Source organism: Anopheles cruzii, chromosome 3 (genome assembly GCF_943734635.1).
Source record: "Anopheles cruzii chromosome 3, idAnoCruzAS_RS32_06, whole genome shotgun sequence".
Lineage (NCBI taxonomy): Eukaryota > Metazoa > Arthropoda > Insecta > Diptera > Culicidae > Anopheles > Anopheles cruzii.
The window spans coordinates 68,228,485-68,244,692 of NC_069145.1; the positions used below are offsets into that span (position 1 = coordinate 68,228,485).

The following is a 16,208-nucleotide window of genomic DNA, read 5'->3' on the forward strand; positions in this document are numbered from 1 at the left end:
GTAGGAGGCCGCAGAACGCGCTCATTTTTTGTCCCCGTCGGCACCAAAATTTCTCCGATGCGCTCGAGGCCAAAACCGAGCTTTTGGAACAAGGTCGCATGAGACTGTCGCAGGTAGCCGTGCGGGCCCGTGTCACCGTTCCGTGTGTCCCACTCTCTCGCCGTACTCTACGTTGCCATTCGGGCGGCACCGGTTGCTTCTGTCGCTCCACCGGCTGTCGTATCGGATCCGTAGGCAAATTAGATCGTAGGAGAAGTCGCCCGATAATTGGCAGCATTTGATTGATTGATTGCGGTAAAAGTATGGCGACACCTTCGATTAAGAGCCAATGAAATTTTTTTTGTTCGTCTCGTCTCGCCACAGGCTTGGCGAAATGAAAATGGCGAAGGCTGCATCCGTGATGTGCGATATTTCAAGTTCGTTATTAAGTGGCTTTATTTTGGATACGAATAAATGTATGAATTGACCAGCTCAACCCGCTCAAGCAAAGACAAGCTTCGCAATGATCGAGTCAAAACAATCCCTCATCCACGGCGTTCCTCTAGCAGATTGCAACCTCCAGCCGACGCGGTTAACCGTTCTGAGGCGTCATGCTCGTCATTGGCACGACCTAGCCGCCAGAAGCTTCCGAAACATCCGTGCGCAGCCATATCGCACCGGTGTGGCCTTCGTCGGCTACGTGGCGGCAATTACGCTGAACCACAGTCCTTACGAGTTGTGTTCCAACTTCAGTCCAATTTGATTGAATCCCCGTGAGAATTTTTATTCATTCAACCATATCTCATTTTTCAAATTAATATTAGTTTAGAACTGCCAGCTAGCAATGCTTTTCGAAGCATGGAAGTATCCGCTTCGGAAGTTTGAAATTTTTACGTTTACACCTAATTCCTTCATCTACCGGATGTTACCGGTATAATTAGCGGCAGCCAATTTCAAACATTGTTGCCTTCGAATCCACTCCTTATCTAACGCGCTTCTTCTTCTTTTTTACCGCCTCGGTGAGCTTTGATTTCATTAATGAACCCACCCGCAAGGGGGCATGCGGTCAAGCTAATGATCGGCAACTGTGTGATGCGTATTTCCACGAACTGCCTCCGCTCGGTGGTTTGGTTTTAAAAGCATTCCTACAGGATAACTTTGCGCACCGATCGGCCTGTGCACAACATACGGAAACAATGTGAAGCACCTGGGTCCAGGCGCTGCCGCGGACCGGGAAAGTATTGTAGTCTCCGGAGCGAATACCGTGTGGGGTGGCGCATGACGTTAGCTGAACCGCACCACGCACAACGTTCAACGTTGATCGTTATCGTCAACGAGAGATCCGTATTCGTTTGCTTATGTTCGTCCATTTCGGCCCCGCTATCTATGATGTACGATCTCGCTGTAATTGACGCTTAGCCGATGGATAATTGGCTGCTCTTTACACAGCTTAGCAATGCGTACGATCAGCAGGTAGCCTCAGTGCCCTGAGTAGCGATTATTGAATGTTCAAATAGAAAGGACACTCAGCTGCCTCTTCCGTGAGGATCGCGCTAGGTCATCCTACTTTCCAAGGGGTTTCGAACGGGCCATAGAAGAGTCCTGTAGCACGGCACAACCGAAACCCGACAACAGGACTCCATGCTACGCTCGACTTTCTTGAACGATTAAGTCTGGAACCTGGAAGCGGAATGATCACGATACACGCGATATACCCATCCTCCCTCCAACACACCACTCACTGGCATCGCCACCTTCCGTTTACGACTTCTTACGGCTCACCCACACGGGGCCCCCCGGCCTCGCACAGTCGTGTCGATCGCCTAACCGCGTATCGGTACAATATAGATAAATAGAGTAGCCGCGCGGTACGGTGGCGTTAGTTGATGCTCAGAACTTAGGGTGCTAGGATCGGTGTCGCTGCAAGAAACCGGCCAACGAACACCCTGAGGTATCTCCGGCCAAGTGGCAGTGCGTGGTGGCGTTCAACAAGCCGTCGGTTAACCTAGTCCAGCCGCCGCAGGCGCTCCGCCACAGTGAGGCCACAAACATCGAAGGACATCGACGACTCCGATTTTGGAGGCAGAATGCGAACAGCGCGCACTAAGACGACGATGCCGGTACACGGGACCATGGCGATCGATCGTCTTCTGATGGTGGCCTACATTCTGGTCACTGCCGGGGCCATAATCAGCTTCGTCGGTGCCGGTTTGCGTGAGTACGAACCCCGAACACGGGGTCCTTTCAGCTTCTACTCCTGTTAGGCTAATTGTGAGCGACACCTCGTTGGCGTCGGTTGGCCATCGGTTGGCTGACAGTTACGTACCGGTCGCCACGTTTTGTGGTGGAATGTGCAGTCATCGATCGTGATGTTTATGCGCTCCGACTCGGAGCTGTGTTCAAGATCGAGGTTCTAGTCGATCCCTAGTGTCATACGTTCCCTCGAGTGCTGGTAGAATTTTTAATCAAGAACTTGATCGATCGATCGATCTGTTTTTAATTTTTTTTAATTATGTAAAACCCAAAAGAAAAATGTTGCACCAAGGCTATCAGGATGAAATACCCCTTCTAAGTAAGGTTTGAAGAATTAAACTTGTGATATTTGGTCTATAATTTTGCGGTCTTAATTTGTTAATTTCAATGGAATGTGGACAGTTCTAATTCCGATTGTATTTTTCTTACATATTTAGCATTTTAAAATTCTAAACGGTTTGCTAATCAATAATTAGTGTGGCATTTAAGGATCATTTTTCAAGTTTTACACACCCTTCGCGATCGATTGACAGATCATTAGGTTTTTGCGCCCTTTATTCACGCGGTTACATCACTCGGTGACGTCCGTTTTCGAATACATTTATTTCGTTTATTTTCTTGTAACCGGTTGGATAGCTTCCACAGTGCTCTTTGCCCTCCCCCTTGAGCCGGGCCAGTCGGTACCCGTTTATCGTCGACAATAGACCGATGATTGGATGGCACTTGACCAGTCACATCATTAGCGTACTCGGTTGATGGCCTGAATCATCGCTCCTTAGCACAATGTCTCACTTCGACGCATGTCGCATATTTGAGAAAAAATAATGTCGTTCAATCTAATTACTCACCGATCGCTCATATTGCCACTGAGAAGTAGATCGGAATCGGAGGGTAGAACAGAAAATGTGAAGGCAGTGGTCACGATCCGGCCCGTAGAAAGCACCATTCGAGTGCAAGGAAAAAGCCCCCCACGTGCACGTGCTGGCGGGCATTGCGTGACGCAAAAAAGCAAAACGCGCGACGCGAGCGGATTGCACGGGCGGCACGTGAAGCCTGGGCAACCGTGGGCCCTGCTCCATATGTTTGGTTGGCCGTTTTTTTGCGTGCGTAAAGGATAGGTTGAAATAGAATAAACACGCGTGAAGGATAAGGTCGCTTGAATGCGAAGAATACTACAGTTCTATGTCAAGGAGAACTTAAAACGGATGGTCACTACCTAGAGGCCACTGTAAAGAACAGCTAAAACAGATTTAGAATCGCCCGAAGTCGGTTCCGTTTGTACATTGGACCAGCAGAACTGTTAATACGGAACTCGAAATTGTACAATATCGAATGTTGAATATCTTCGATCGTAAGATGGATGACTTTAGGGGACGATCATTAGTCGCTATCCCGTTGGCCGCCCACCGTTCGTGACCACTAAATTATGCGTTACCCTTATCTGTCAGCAACGTGTCAGCTCGTAAATTGGGTGGGTAAAGCCTTGGTGGGGGCGAACTGCTTGCCGGGTCAGCGGGTCGATCAGCATATTATCAGCAACCGAGCGCCCGCGGAACGGTGTTCAAATGTTCGAAAAGCATGAAATATCTGCCCAGGCACGTGCATCCATACCGCAGCTCCTCATTATCGATACGAACGTAATCGGGGGTGCGTTTGCAAATAAAAGGGCAGCCAAACAAACCATCATCATCATTGTTAATTCGCTGTTGCTTGTTAGGGAACAGCGGCCGCGGCCGATGATAATCTTTTCCTCTCAGGCGGCGGCGTGGGGGGGGTGTCCGTTTCGTGGCGTTCCGATGACGTGATCGGCTACGTTTCTCACACAGCTCGAGCTCCAGTTCCTGGTTTGATAAGTTTTGCTGGCCGAGTGCTTTTAGAGAAGGATGAGAAGGGTTGTTGTTTAGTCGTGAGCTTTTTTGCTTACTGTTTATGAGATCGTTCACCCTCGCCATTCGGCACTGCTGGAAGGCGGAAAAAATTAGGAAAACGTTGGCCAATGTCAACAACTAACAATAACAAGCGTGACGCGTCGCTAAAACATGTTGTTGATAATGGCCGTCCCGATACGCTTGAGCTTGACAAACTGGATTTGGCCGGAGAACGTAACGGCAAAAAAAATGTCAGCCGAAATGTAGCTCAAACGGATCCATTACGGTCAGAGCACACTCGGCCCCCCTCCCCCGTTAACGTAAAGTGCCAAAAATACCACGAACGACATTAAACGGCCCGATCGTTAAAAAGTAGAATGAACGTCTGTTTATTTCCGTTTGGCGGGAATTTTTTGCCCGCTTCGGTTGTCACATTTCAACCTGCTCACTTCCAACTCATTTGTCAAACCGGCCAATCTGTCACGGCTGGAACTGGTTTCGGTTTGCTTATGTTCGCGGGATTTAATCCTGAATCCCGGCCCGGGTAATCTGCAATTCGAAACTGTCGGGTGGTGTCAATCAGAAACTAGCCGCACTCGCCCCACGGTGGGGGAAGCCCACCGGCCTCCCCGCCGGGTGATTATGCTGATAAAACAGGTTGCCAATTGGCCCGGTAAGTTGCACTTCATAAAAGCTGCTTCCCCGGAGGGGGCGAGGAAGGACGGTTGGCACCGCAAAAGTGTAACACCTGACGGACCAACGCTAGCAAAGGTTCGTCGCCGGTTCGGCACGGTTTCAGCGCGGCGTTGGAGTCTTTCGATCGACCTCGACCGTCGTCGCGTCGTGGTGGTAGCGATCGCGCTCTGTGTTTGGCGTTAACAAAAACTCAGTCAAGTTCAAGGTGATTTCCACCTTGCCGCTCTCGTTTGCGCCACGGAGAAGATGGTGGATCTGTGCCATGCATGTGCCATTAGAAGTGTTCGTTTTTTGTTTCCTTCCCTCGAGGCGGAAAACACATGGCCTGCCGTTTATCGGCGCCGCCGGTCGGTATTTCCGATCCGAGCGCAGACAGGTGCAAAAGTGCCACCATCATCTAATCAGCCCGTCCGTCAGTAAGACTCTTCGTGAAGTGAGTTACCTTTCAACTGACTTTGATTAATGCCCGGAAGCGGAGATGTGCCTCGTGACGGGGTATGTTGTCGACTGATTCGACTCGACCACGACCCGCGTTTGAAGGGAATTTGAATACATTTCGAACCAACCATCAATCCCGGTCTGCACGATCTGTTTCCTTCGGTCACCATCGACGGCGATCGACCGCTACATTGCGCAGTGCCAATCGACAATCGTAAAACAGACACCGGCACCCCTCTTTAGCTAATTAAACGCACAAACAGCGCCCCTCGACGATGAGTCTTTCTCTTTGAGTGACACGTCCGTTGCTGTCATTTATCACGCGTGAGTGAGAGAGGCGCTAATTTAGCAACGACGCCACAGAATATGAATTACAGATGCGTGTCTGGATTCTGGGAGTTCTGGCCAATAACCGGTTACTCGCGATTGGCGTGCCGAAGCACTATCACTTTCGCCCGCCGAACAGAGAGTGTGTCCTGCAGGATGGGCCGAGCTAATGGAACGCTTTTTTATTTCGCTTTGTTGCGAACGCCGTAGCACCGTAGCACCAGGTGCTAAATGGAACCCTGGGAGCCCTGACCGGCCGTTGGAAGGGCTTTCCCCCGTCTTCTTTGATGATCCCCTGTCCCGACGGCGGCATAAAAGCGTTTCTCGATTCTGCTCGCCGGCGCAGGGTTTCACAGTGAATCACGCGAACATCTCCACGCTCACCCGTGGAGGTGGCTTTGCGTGGGCCATTTGGGTACATCGGGCCGCTTCTATAAAATGCCGAGAACGCTAGAACGGCGGGCAACACTCTGTTGGTGGGCGCGTAACGGACAAGATCAGGTGTGGAGCTTCCGCTCGAGTGAAGACGTCCGTTACGCTAATTGACGCGTGCACTGTTTGTTTTGTGGCCAATCCGAATTGGAGACCAAAATCGGGTCTCGTCATTCGTTAGGGGTTCAAAATTAGTGCAAGATGCAGCCACGGTTTCGGTTACTCATCGCCTGCCGGGCACTGGCATCCCTGCTCGTCGTCCTGCTGGCCGTCAATCACAGTGAAGCCCTGTTCTGTACGTATCCTATCCACGTATTAAAAATTCGAAACCAACGAGTTCGAGATCCCTCACAATTAGATCACTCACGTTGCATAACGGGCCACGAGAACGGTGTGTGAAAATTAGCGAACAATTAACGATTCGTCGGGCGCTCGGTGAACAATCGGCCCTTCGACGATATAAACAACTCGCGGCCAATTACCCGCGATCTGTGTGTGCGTCTAACAGTGTGATAGGAAGTTGTTTGATCCGACCACCGTTGTTGTTTGACCGGACCGTAACGGTTGAGGCCCATTTTTTCTCGAGGAAACAATATTCTCTAGGAAATGAATGCAGTAATTTATTGATTGCGATTTCAAATCTGGTGCACGGCGTGTGGCTATATTAATATTCATTAGGGACTCGAGTGGCTCGCAGTGTGCGGATGTGCCCTCTAAAGCTGGGTCTTCTTTATGCTTCATCCGCCACGCTTTTCACATGTATTGCGGTGCGGCGTTTTAAAGGACAAAAATAGTTTTGGTGTGGTTCAAATTATTTAATTTTGTTGATCGGAACATTTTCCCTGCCGCTTCTAGCTCCCGTCCTAAAGGCATGCCCCCGGAACACGACCGACCTCAATCAGTGCATTATCGACGTGGTGACGGAGCTGCGACCCCGTTTGGCCACCGGGGACTTGGGTGAGAACTTTACCATCACGTCACTGGAACCCATCACGATCGACCGTTTGACCATCGAGCGAGGCGAGAACTTTAAAGCCAACTTCACCAACTTCCGCATCAGTGGGGCCACACACGAGAAGACGGGATTCGTCGTGAAGAAGCTAAAGTATGTGCGCCACGAGCGGGGCGACAACGCGGCATACGCTTACCATATCTTTCGTTTGCCAGGACCGATCTGAACACACGCCAAATCAACGCCACGGTGCTGCTGCCGAAGCTGCAGGTCAACTCCAAGTATGACCTCAAAATGTCCATCCTGGTGCTGCAGATCAATGGCAAGGGAGACCTACAGGTGAATCTGAGTGAGTATTCTCTGCCATCACTGCGTTCCTCTGGGATCTGGGAGCCTTTATTACCCCTCTTTTGCTAAACTCGCAGCCGACACCCGCGTGAGCCTGAAGCTGACGTTCTACAACGAAACGGTCGACGGCGAGGAGTACTTCCGCTTCAACCCGATCACGCTGCGCGTCAAGTTCGGTAAGGCACGGTTCTACCTGAAAAACCTCTTCAACGGCGATCCGACGCTCGAGGCGATCGGCAATCAGGCGATCAACGAAAATCCGGACGTGCTGCTCGATGAGGTGAAGAACGGTATAGAGGAGAACTTGGCGAAACTCTTCTCGAAGATCGCTTCCGAAGTCGTGAAGGATGCACTGTTCGATGAAGTGTTTCCCTGGAGTTAGGGTATCCGGCAGGCGACCCACGGAGAAACCGAAGTGAAAATGTACCATGGATTCTGTTCAAGCAAATTGATGTGTTGTTGTGATGAGGGAGAAAAAACGAGAACCAATGTCAATAAATGTGACCACTTGTAAAGTATTTTGGATGCTTTTTCATTAGTTTCTTTTTAGGCGACATTCTGAGACGTTTTAAGCAATAAAATAATACTTTTACCGAGAGATTACCAACTTACAAACCAAATGTTACTGTAGCAAGTTAATGTTAGCCAAATGTTAATGTTCGTGTAACAAGCTTAAAATATAAAAACGTGGTCACCGAAAGGTCAAACGTGTTTACATTCGTGTTTTTGGCTAGAAAAAAGAAATCGAAGAGGTAAGTTGATTTCTGAATAACTTTACGTCGCCGCCGACTCATATTTGACGATTTGACGTTAAAGATTAATGTCAAATCGAGTGTTTACGCTTCGTCTGGCCCCCAGTTCCAGTTCCAGAGTGAGCGTGAGTCGTGAGGCGTGAGGCGTAGGGCGTGAGCGTGAGGTGATCTCGCTATCTCATGTGCTCACTTCGGGCCGACTTCGTGTTGACTTCGGGCAAAGTGAGAGAATGTCCCTCCAAAGTGAGAACGAATTCGAACTCGACGGACAAGTTTAAATCGAAATCAAGGTTTTGAATTGACGGTTTGTCGGTAAACACTTTTCAAGATCGCTATGACATCTTATTCGATGAGACGAGGTTCATGCGGCATTCGTTTCGCCGATCAATAATTGAACGATCTAACAAATGAGGCATCTGATCGAAAAGCATTCACGCGCGATGCTGGAAATCACATAATGCAGTTCCAGGCGAACTGGTGAAAGGAATTTTACGGGAAAGACCCGTGTTGGCTCCATCGCAAGTGACAAGTTGCTTGCCACAGTCTGCTCTGCTGGTATTATCCTTGACTGTGGATAAGTCCAATGGATTTTACAAGCAACTTCTATTGAATTCCCCGCATAATGTGTATCAATCGGAATTCGATCGGTGCAATGTCTATGCAATCAAACCGAACCGAACGGATAGGTAATTACAGGGTTTTCAATGTTTTGGGTTTTGTTTAACATACAGTAACCAGCAACACATCCATCGATGGTTTTCATCTCAAAGCTGGAGTTACAAAGTCCAATGTTAAAATATTAGACTCATCGCCGTTGTTGATTGTCGCCAAATGATTGGTGTTTACCCTGCAGAACGTAAGAAAAATATGCTTCCCATCCATCGCATGCCTCCGATAAACGGTAAGTTGTTGTCCAACTCAACCGCGGGAACATTCCTTTCGGTCACTCGATTGTGACCGTACCGCTTCGAAATTCGGCGATTCTTGAAGCCGAATTTATCACCAGAATGACGTCATCCGCTGTGCCCATGCTCCCTTCCACCAGTATAACATCGATTTTGTCACGTAAGCTATTCTGTCGATAGAAGCGATGAGTTCTGAAGATTAGGTAACGCGAGGCATTAATAGTTTGCCAATGGGCGCCAAATATTTAGCAAACAACGCCATCAATATTTTGTATTTGGTGTCTCTCGCAATAAAAAAAAAGAATAATAAAGTTACACTCGGTCCACACCCTGTCACCTGGTGGCGATTCTTGCAATTCTGGTTCTGGCTGGAACTGAGTTTGGGGAATTAAGAAGAAGACGGAGGGAGGGGACTTAGAACAGAAGTCATCGTCGGGCGACGGAGGAGAACAAATTGAAGATCACCTTTTTGCCCGGTTGTCGGCCCCCGCTAGTTGCCATTCCGGAACTGGAAGCCCGCGGCTTCCCCGAGATTGGTCTTCTTCTTCCTGTCTGCCGCTCAGTTACGCGATCGCGATCTGCGATCCTCTTGTGGTGCGGGCACGAGTCTTAACCACTTGTTGACCTACCATCATCAGTGCACGCTCCGGCATTCGCCGTACTCCGCCCCGAGACCCCCCCGGGCTCGGTTCAACCCGGTGCGTGCGTGTGTGTAGTTCCCCACGTGTGAACGCGAATACGCGATCCGGGTCCTCGTCTATAAAAGGTGGCCAACAGGCGGTCACCGGGCTACTCAGTCGACGGCTGCCGTCACAAGCACCGAGCGTCGCGCTAGGTTCCCACCCGTTCGAAACATCGTAAAATTAGCACATTCAGTGGCCTCTTTCGTTCCTTGCATCTTGATTAACAGAACCGAGTTCGAACGGATTGTTGGATTCGCGTTTCGACCAAAGGAAAAGTGAGAGTGCCACAAAGTGAGCGCAAAAAGCGAAGGTCCATTTCTTTGCCGGCATCGAAGTCTTTCGTTCGTTCGCCGCCACGCCACGCAAGTTCACGGTCACGGTCACGGCGGAAGTGCTGTGTGCGTCGTCGAGTGTGTCACGAGGTGGTGAAGAAAGTGAAACCCGTCCGCTGGAGGCGCTACAAAACCGGTACACGATGCGATCGCCGATGGGTTCGAGTGCGGCAATGACCGCACTGTTGCTGCTCGCCTTTATCGCTGGAAGCTACGCTGCACTTCGTAAGTACGGTAGAGTTACAGCCTCGAAATGACGGAAAGGTGCTTGAAGAAGGATAATGTTTCCAGTTTTCGCTTATGATTGACATTGACTCTCATGATCATTGGGAGAGTGCCAAAATATGTTTTCTAACCAAATCATAGTACAAAACTCTTTAGGAGTACACTCTTATAGCATTCGAATGCAGCTTTTTGCCTCAGTTTCTGACTGGCCTAGTGAACCATACGAACCCTATTTCTAGAGCAATCTTAAATTAGCAGTTGATTCGATTTGCTCAATGAGTACTTTCCGTACTAAGCTCATGGTTATGCAACGAAAATCGCTATCTATCAAATTATCGCAACGGGCGCATCAAACATTCCCGACTACATCCCGAGCGGTTAGATGTGAATTAGTGTCATTAGCTGACCCGAAACAAAACCTGCACCCTCCGCAGGAAGTGGCCCATTGAACAGTGCATAGGAAAGCTCCCACGACGGATGTTACAAAATTCTTTCGGCAAATCGGCGGGCAGCTTCCTTGAGCTTTGCTTCCGTTTACCGTGCAACAAGTTGGCAATGGGAACCGATCGATGGCATAACCTCACTGCACTTGGGCCTCCCCCCATACCAAGGAGGGAGTGGGATTGGCGTAAAAGGCTAACAAGATCACTGACGATCGTAGGTGAGGTGCTCGCTAACACTTTTAACCGCTCGTTGAGCAGCATCTCATATGGAGTGGAAATGGGGCTACAATTTAACGATCGGTTCGATAAGCAGCTTGCGAGTTGGCAAGTTCCGTAATCATCCGCAGAGTAATCCGGGGTTCAGATTAAAGCTGCGACGAGTGATGATGGGATTGGAGGTTAAATTAACATTCTCGAACCTCATCGAAGAGGGAAGCTAAAAGTGGAGAGTAGATCGGTACAATTTTGACACATTTTCACTCTCGATATCAAAATTTATTTGTTGACGTTTTATGGCCAACTGTTCAAGATGATCAATAATGTGATCAAACTAATTAATCTATATAGCGTAATAAAAATTGAACCCAAGACGTATTGAAGCGTTTTCACGTGAGCAAACCGCCCAGAATGTGACGATAATTGACATCTTCGAAGGCATCCACTATTACCTACTGACAAACAAAACTCCGCCTTCGCCGATCTCGAATGACACACTTTTGAGAGCTTGTCATTGTCATCATAGTCAGGGCGGACCATAATCGCATATCCCGGCCCGACTTTGGGTAGCCACGCGCTGTCTCATGTCGACACCTTGCAGCTCTCGGTTGAACTTGTTAATCTTCAGGTTCGGGAAACGTGACCCGTTGGCGCTGATCAGGGCAGAACTGCAGACCAGCCAATTCGTAATCACAAACATTAGATAATCGCACTGAAGCCGCACTGATAGCAGGGCTAGGACGAGGTTGAACATGTTGATTTTCTATCGCCGATCCACCTACAACCGGTTACGGAGCTTCTGGAACCGTGTGTGACCTCGTTGATCACAGTGCACTCACGGAAGAATCTGGGCAAAGGGTGTACCCTTCAATATCGACCCTCGGAGAACGTGTCTATAGCGGAATGTCGTCTCCAGAACCACTCCGGAGATCCTTCGCGCCGTAGAACCGTTATTATCACCGCACGGGTCGTGATAACAACGCACGGCGCGGATAATGATCGAGTACGGGTAATTAGTTGAGGCGACCTCAACGTGACGTCAACTGACCTTTGAAGTAGCGACAATTGCGACGATTGTCCTACTAGGAAGCACATTGTAGGTTGCCCTAGTGCACCTGATTAGCTAGCGCCATAGCCGGTTGTTGTACTCTAAGTGGTGTGTCTATTCTTGGCCCACGAATCAGTGGAGGTACCGGTCCTCCGCACGGTGTAAGGTTAAATGTTACGTTCGATATCCTCATCCGACGGCCAGACGTTAGTTTGTATGCCCACTCCCTGTGTGAGTGTGTGACACATCCAGCGCGAGAAGGTGTTACGATCGCAGTTTAGGACAGGGTGTGAATTAATTAAATTTTCAAAGCACGCACGCTCCTCGGGTGCCGTGACGCGGGTGGAACGGTGGGGGCTCTACGGAAGCTTCTAGGGATTCAATTGTCCGCTGGTTTTAGTATTCGGCGGGCGGTTTCGATTCAATGCTTCCCTTCCAGGGGCTTCCATCACCGACTTCGCCTTCAGAGAAGGTCATCTCCGATTGAAGGAGGCCGTGTTCCGGCCGTGTTTAGACAATCGCGATTCCACTCATCGTTTCCACCCTTTTCGTTAGCGTCAACGATCAAGGCATGCAAGCGGAACGATCCAGACATTAGCCGGTGCATCACCGAGTCCGTCAACGATCTGCGGCCGCGCCTTGCGACGGGCAAGATTTCGGACGACTTCAGGATTCCGCCGATGGAACCACTCGCCCTAGCGGCCGTCAACATGGATCGGGGTGCCGAGTTTAAGGCCACGTTCAGCGATCTGCTCGTGTCCGGTCCGACCAAGTTCAAGATCGAGAACCTCAAGTAAGTAATCACGGCCTGATTGATGTCTAAGATGGCGGTCAGTATCCTCGTATCCACGTATCCTCGACAGAGTGAACCTCGAGAAGCTGGTGTTTGACTTCAACATCTTCCTGCCGAAGCTGTCCTTCAAGGGAAAGTACGATCTGAAGATCAAGCTGCTGCTGCTGAACATTGCCGGTGTCGGAGATCTGACGGGCGTTATCGGTAAGGTTCCGGGGTTGGGCGGCGATCAACGAGCGATCCTCTAATGGCTGCGATCGGTCACACCTACAGAGAATAACCAGGCGCGCGTGAAGCTCAACTTCGAGAAGTACAACAAAGGCGATGGCAAGGAGTACCTGCGGGTGAAGAAGATGGTCGTGCGGATCCAGATCGAGAAGGGTCGGTTCGATATGAAGGACCTGTTCCGCGGCGATCCGGTGCTGAGCCAGGCCGGCAACCAGTTTATCAACGAGAACTCGCGCCTCTTCCTGGACGAGCTGACTCCCGGGCTCGAGCGCAGCCTGTCGGAAACGTTCAAGGGCACGGCCAACGAGATCATGCAGCAGGCGACACTCGACGAGCTCTTCCCGCTGTAAACGGGGCAGGCGGAAGGCGGAACTTTTGTGATCTGTGATCTTTGTGCACCTGTAAGGCGGAGTGCAATGTGTGAATGCGTGAGTAACTGTCCGGCGGCGGGGGGAAAGCTGGCGTAATATTAGGGTACCTCTTGTGAAACTTGTCCCGCCTTCGGCCCCCCGGGTGGGAGGCGATGAAGTGCGGGAAAATGGTGGGTACAATAAAATTACTAAAACCGTAAATCGGTCCGTTGTCAGTGTCTTCCGCTTCATCAGTGTCTGTCATCCGAAAAGAGGAAGCCGCCGGTCGTTCCGTGACACTGACACTGGTGTCGGTGTCGGCCGTCGGAGAAGCTGGCCAACAGTTTTTTTCCACCATCATCCATTACGTGTCAACTGTGCCCGCAATCTTCCGGGCTCGCTCGGTAAAGTGCCGCCATAAATTCGCAGCCGATTGGCCAGCGAGCTCTTCGATGACCGACCGACCGACCGATGTGCTTCTGGAATTCGTACGACGCAATATGGCTGTGTGAGGAACCACTTAGAAGCCCAGAGCCGAAAACATACCAAACCCCCGGACAAAAAAGGTAATGCTGACGCGGCACTTGTGATGCCGGCAATTACCATGAATGGCGGGGAAGGCAAACAGATATACAAGAAAATGATCGGCGGCCTTCTCGTTCCTGGCCTGGATCCCTGAGAACTTTTCGATCGAAGCGGCTGGGTTCGGCCTGTGAAGTGCTGGCGTTAGTTATGATCCCCAGACAGAGTGAGAGGGCACGAGTTATGATGGAGGACTCTAATAGGAGCACATACCGCTCGATTGTGAATCATGCGCCGAGTGACCTGCGTCACTCTGGTTGCCGGAGCAGGCCAACGGATAGATTGTTGATGTTTCGTGTTTCGCGCCGGGCTCATCTTCTCGTGTGAATCGATCTCACTTGGAACGGGCTCTCTATTAGGTAATAGAGAAATGTGGGAAACGCACGCGTAAATGGCAGGTTGGAACTTTTTCGTGCTGTTTTCGTAGAAAATGTTCAGCCTATTCAATTGACTTCACTTTTACTTGAATCTTTCCAAGCGAGTTATTGAAGCATGCAGTAATTTATTTCTTTTGTTTCAACGTTGTTGGGGTTGGGGTTTCCAGTTCGTTCCTCGACCATTCTAAATCGTCTACAATGTCGGATCGTAATTCACTTAAAACATAAACAGTTTTGAAGATCTGAAACATAAACAACTATACTAACTTTTATTAATGTTGATTTTTGGTATTACTTTTCTTTCTCTATCGATTGCCAAAACAAACTGTTGTGCTATTATTGGCGACTCGGTGATCTTCTCGTCCCTCGAACAGAGCACGTTATCACCATCAATTCGCAGGTCTGCTTGCAGCTTTCAGCGGACCAGAACACCTTCTAGCGACACAGTTCTTTTCTTGGAAATACTCTGACTTTATTTAATTGGCCAATGAGCCAATTTAGAGCTCGCACTGTGTAAACGTTACCCGGAACGGCACTCGGCGATAAGAGTGCAACTGGCGCGAAGCATGACGTAGAGATAACAGCCAGTACGATGGGTGATAACATGAACATGAATGAGCACGGTCTGTCGAACCGATCCTTCGCGATCCTACAATTAGCTCACAACCGTTTGTCTGATGTGTTTGTGTGACTTTGTGTGATGCTATTTCCGAGCGCCAGACACGACTCCTGCTTAACCTTCGACGATACCTTTTACCTCTTGACCTTGTGCGGGCCGTGACCACGCGGCTCAGCATTAAACAATGCCCCCGTGACGACCATCACCTTTCGCATAATGCTCGCAGCATCCAGAAACCGGGAAACGAATGCATCGTGTGTGCGTGTGTGTGTCTCGGCAGGGTGGCCGCCCTCAGTGTCATTCCTCGTAACAATTTGCACATCAATTTTAATTTACTTCCACCGGCCAGCACCACCAACCCGTGTGCCAGACGCGTTGACTCAGAGAGAGCGCGGCGGCGGCGGCGGCAGCGCGGTGGCTTATCAGCGCCAAGTGGCGCAAACGGACGCGTGTCGCCACTTCATCTGACTCACTCCGAATTCGAAGTAGGAGTTGGTGCTGTGGAATGCTTCTTGTCGGTGTCGATGTCTCGGTGTGTGTGTGTGTGCGCGCTTCTAACGAACATTCTTGACGCGAAAGGAACGAAGAAAGAAAGCCACGAAACACTCCCACTCGTTCGGTTCGGATAATTCCTCTAACACCGCCGGGCCCGGCGGTTGCTGGGAACTGGGAACAACCTTTCCTGCGGTCTTAGAGCCGCAGCTCTTGCGGGAAGGTCTTTCCACGTCCGGACGACCGGGTTGGCTAATTGGACACTCCGCGGATCGCGGTATAGTATTCCCACCATTCTATCTTTGCTTCGCGGGTACTCTTTCTCTCTCTATTGTTCTGTCTCTCTATATCTCTTCCTCCCTGTCTTTCTCTGTGGTTCTCTTTTTCCCACTGATATGACTGTCCAGAGCGGGCGTTAGATACAGTGAAACCGTTGTGCGCAACTCGAGAGTCAAGAATAAAATTATTTATTTTAATATCTGGGGATCGTCCTTTATTATCCATTATCCATTATTAATTTAATAATCTATTAGAATTCTATCCAAATAAATAGTAGCTTCAACTATTTGTGTTAAAGCATTAACATCGCAGAGGAAAAGATTAAAATAATATTTGGAGAATGCATTGATCAACATCCTCTACTCCGAAAAATGTGTACCCAAAAGAAGGATTCTTTGAAGCCTACTACGTGCTTCACTGCAGCTGTCAAATCTATCCAAGCAACAGGTTGCTATGATATCCATTGGCTTATCCCATTCGATAGCCTCTAAGCAACTCAGATGGGATAATTGGATGTTTAATAGAAATAAATAGGCAGATTAGGCTCTCAATTTGTAAGGTTCCCGAAGGATAGGCGACTCAGAAACGTCC

The 16,208-nt window shown here is 49.6% G+C and overlaps 2 protein-coding genes across 3 annotated transcripts; both read left to right on the plus strand.

Annotated features, from left to right (window-relative positions):
• Window positions 1-1,878: 1,878 nt before the first annotated feature.
• LOC128272599 (circadian clock-controlled protein daywake-like) lies at window positions 1,879-7,851 on the plus strand. 2 transcript variants are annotated; one of them, XM_053010435.1, is made up of 4 exons: window positions 1,879-2,193; window positions 6,849-7,098; window positions 7,161-7,294; window positions 7,371-7,851. In XM_053010435.1, the coding sequence occupies exons 1-4, from the start codon at window positions 2,067-2,069 to the stop codon at window positions 7,673-7,675; spliced, it is 816 nt and encodes a 271-aa protein (XP_052866395.1). In that variant the 5' UTR covers window positions 1,879-2,066; the 3' UTR covers window positions 7,676-7,851. The 2 variants fall into 2 exon arrangements, with proteins under 2 accessions (XP_052866395.1, XP_052866396.1); XM_053010436.1 differs by lacking the exon at window positions 1,879-2,193 and adding an exon at window positions 6,043-6,288.
• A 2,010-nt stretch (window positions 7,852-9,861) lies between these two features.
• On the plus strand, window positions 9,862-13,279 carry LOC128272356 (circadian clock-controlled protein daywake-like). The gene is made up of 4 exons (XM_053010148.1): window positions 9,862-10,190; window positions 12,453-12,690; window positions 12,761-12,894; window positions 12,964-13,279. The coding sequence occupies exons 1-4, from the start codon at window positions 10,109-10,111 to the stop codon at window positions 13,266-13,268; spliced, it is 759 nt and encodes a 252-aa protein (XP_052866108.1). The 5' UTR covers window positions 9,862-10,108; the 3' UTR covers window positions 13,269-13,279.
• The last annotated feature ends 2,929 nt before the right edge of the window (window positions 13,280-16,208 follow it).

Excerpts from the sequence above, each read along its gene's own strand:
- LOC128272599 (XM_053010435.1), top strand. The coding sequence starts at position 2,067 with ATGCGAACAGCGCGCACTAAGACGACGATGCCGGTACACGGGACCATG. Across the intron at positions 2,194-6,848 it reads CTTCGTCGGTGCCGGTTTGC|CTCCCGTCCTAAAGGCATGC; the intron begins GTGAGTACGAAC and ends TGCCGCTTCTAG. Across the intron at positions 7,099-7,160 it reads TTCGTCGTGAAGAAGCTAAA|GACCGATCTGAACACACGCC; the intron begins GTATGTGCGCCA and ends TTCGTTTGCCAG.
- LOC128272356 (XM_053010148.1), top strand. The coding sequence starts at position 10,109 with ATGCGATCGCCGATGGGTTCGAGTGCGGCAATGACCGCACTGTTGCTG. Across the intron at positions 10,191-12,452 it reads TGGAAGCTACGCTGCACTTC|CGTCAACGATCAAGGCATGC; the intron begins GTAAGTACGGTA and ends CCTTTTCGTTAG. Across the intron at positions 12,691-12,760 it reads TTCAAGATCGAGAACCTCAA|AGTGAACCTCGAGAAGCTGG; the intron begins GTAAGTAATCAC and ends TATCCTCGACAG.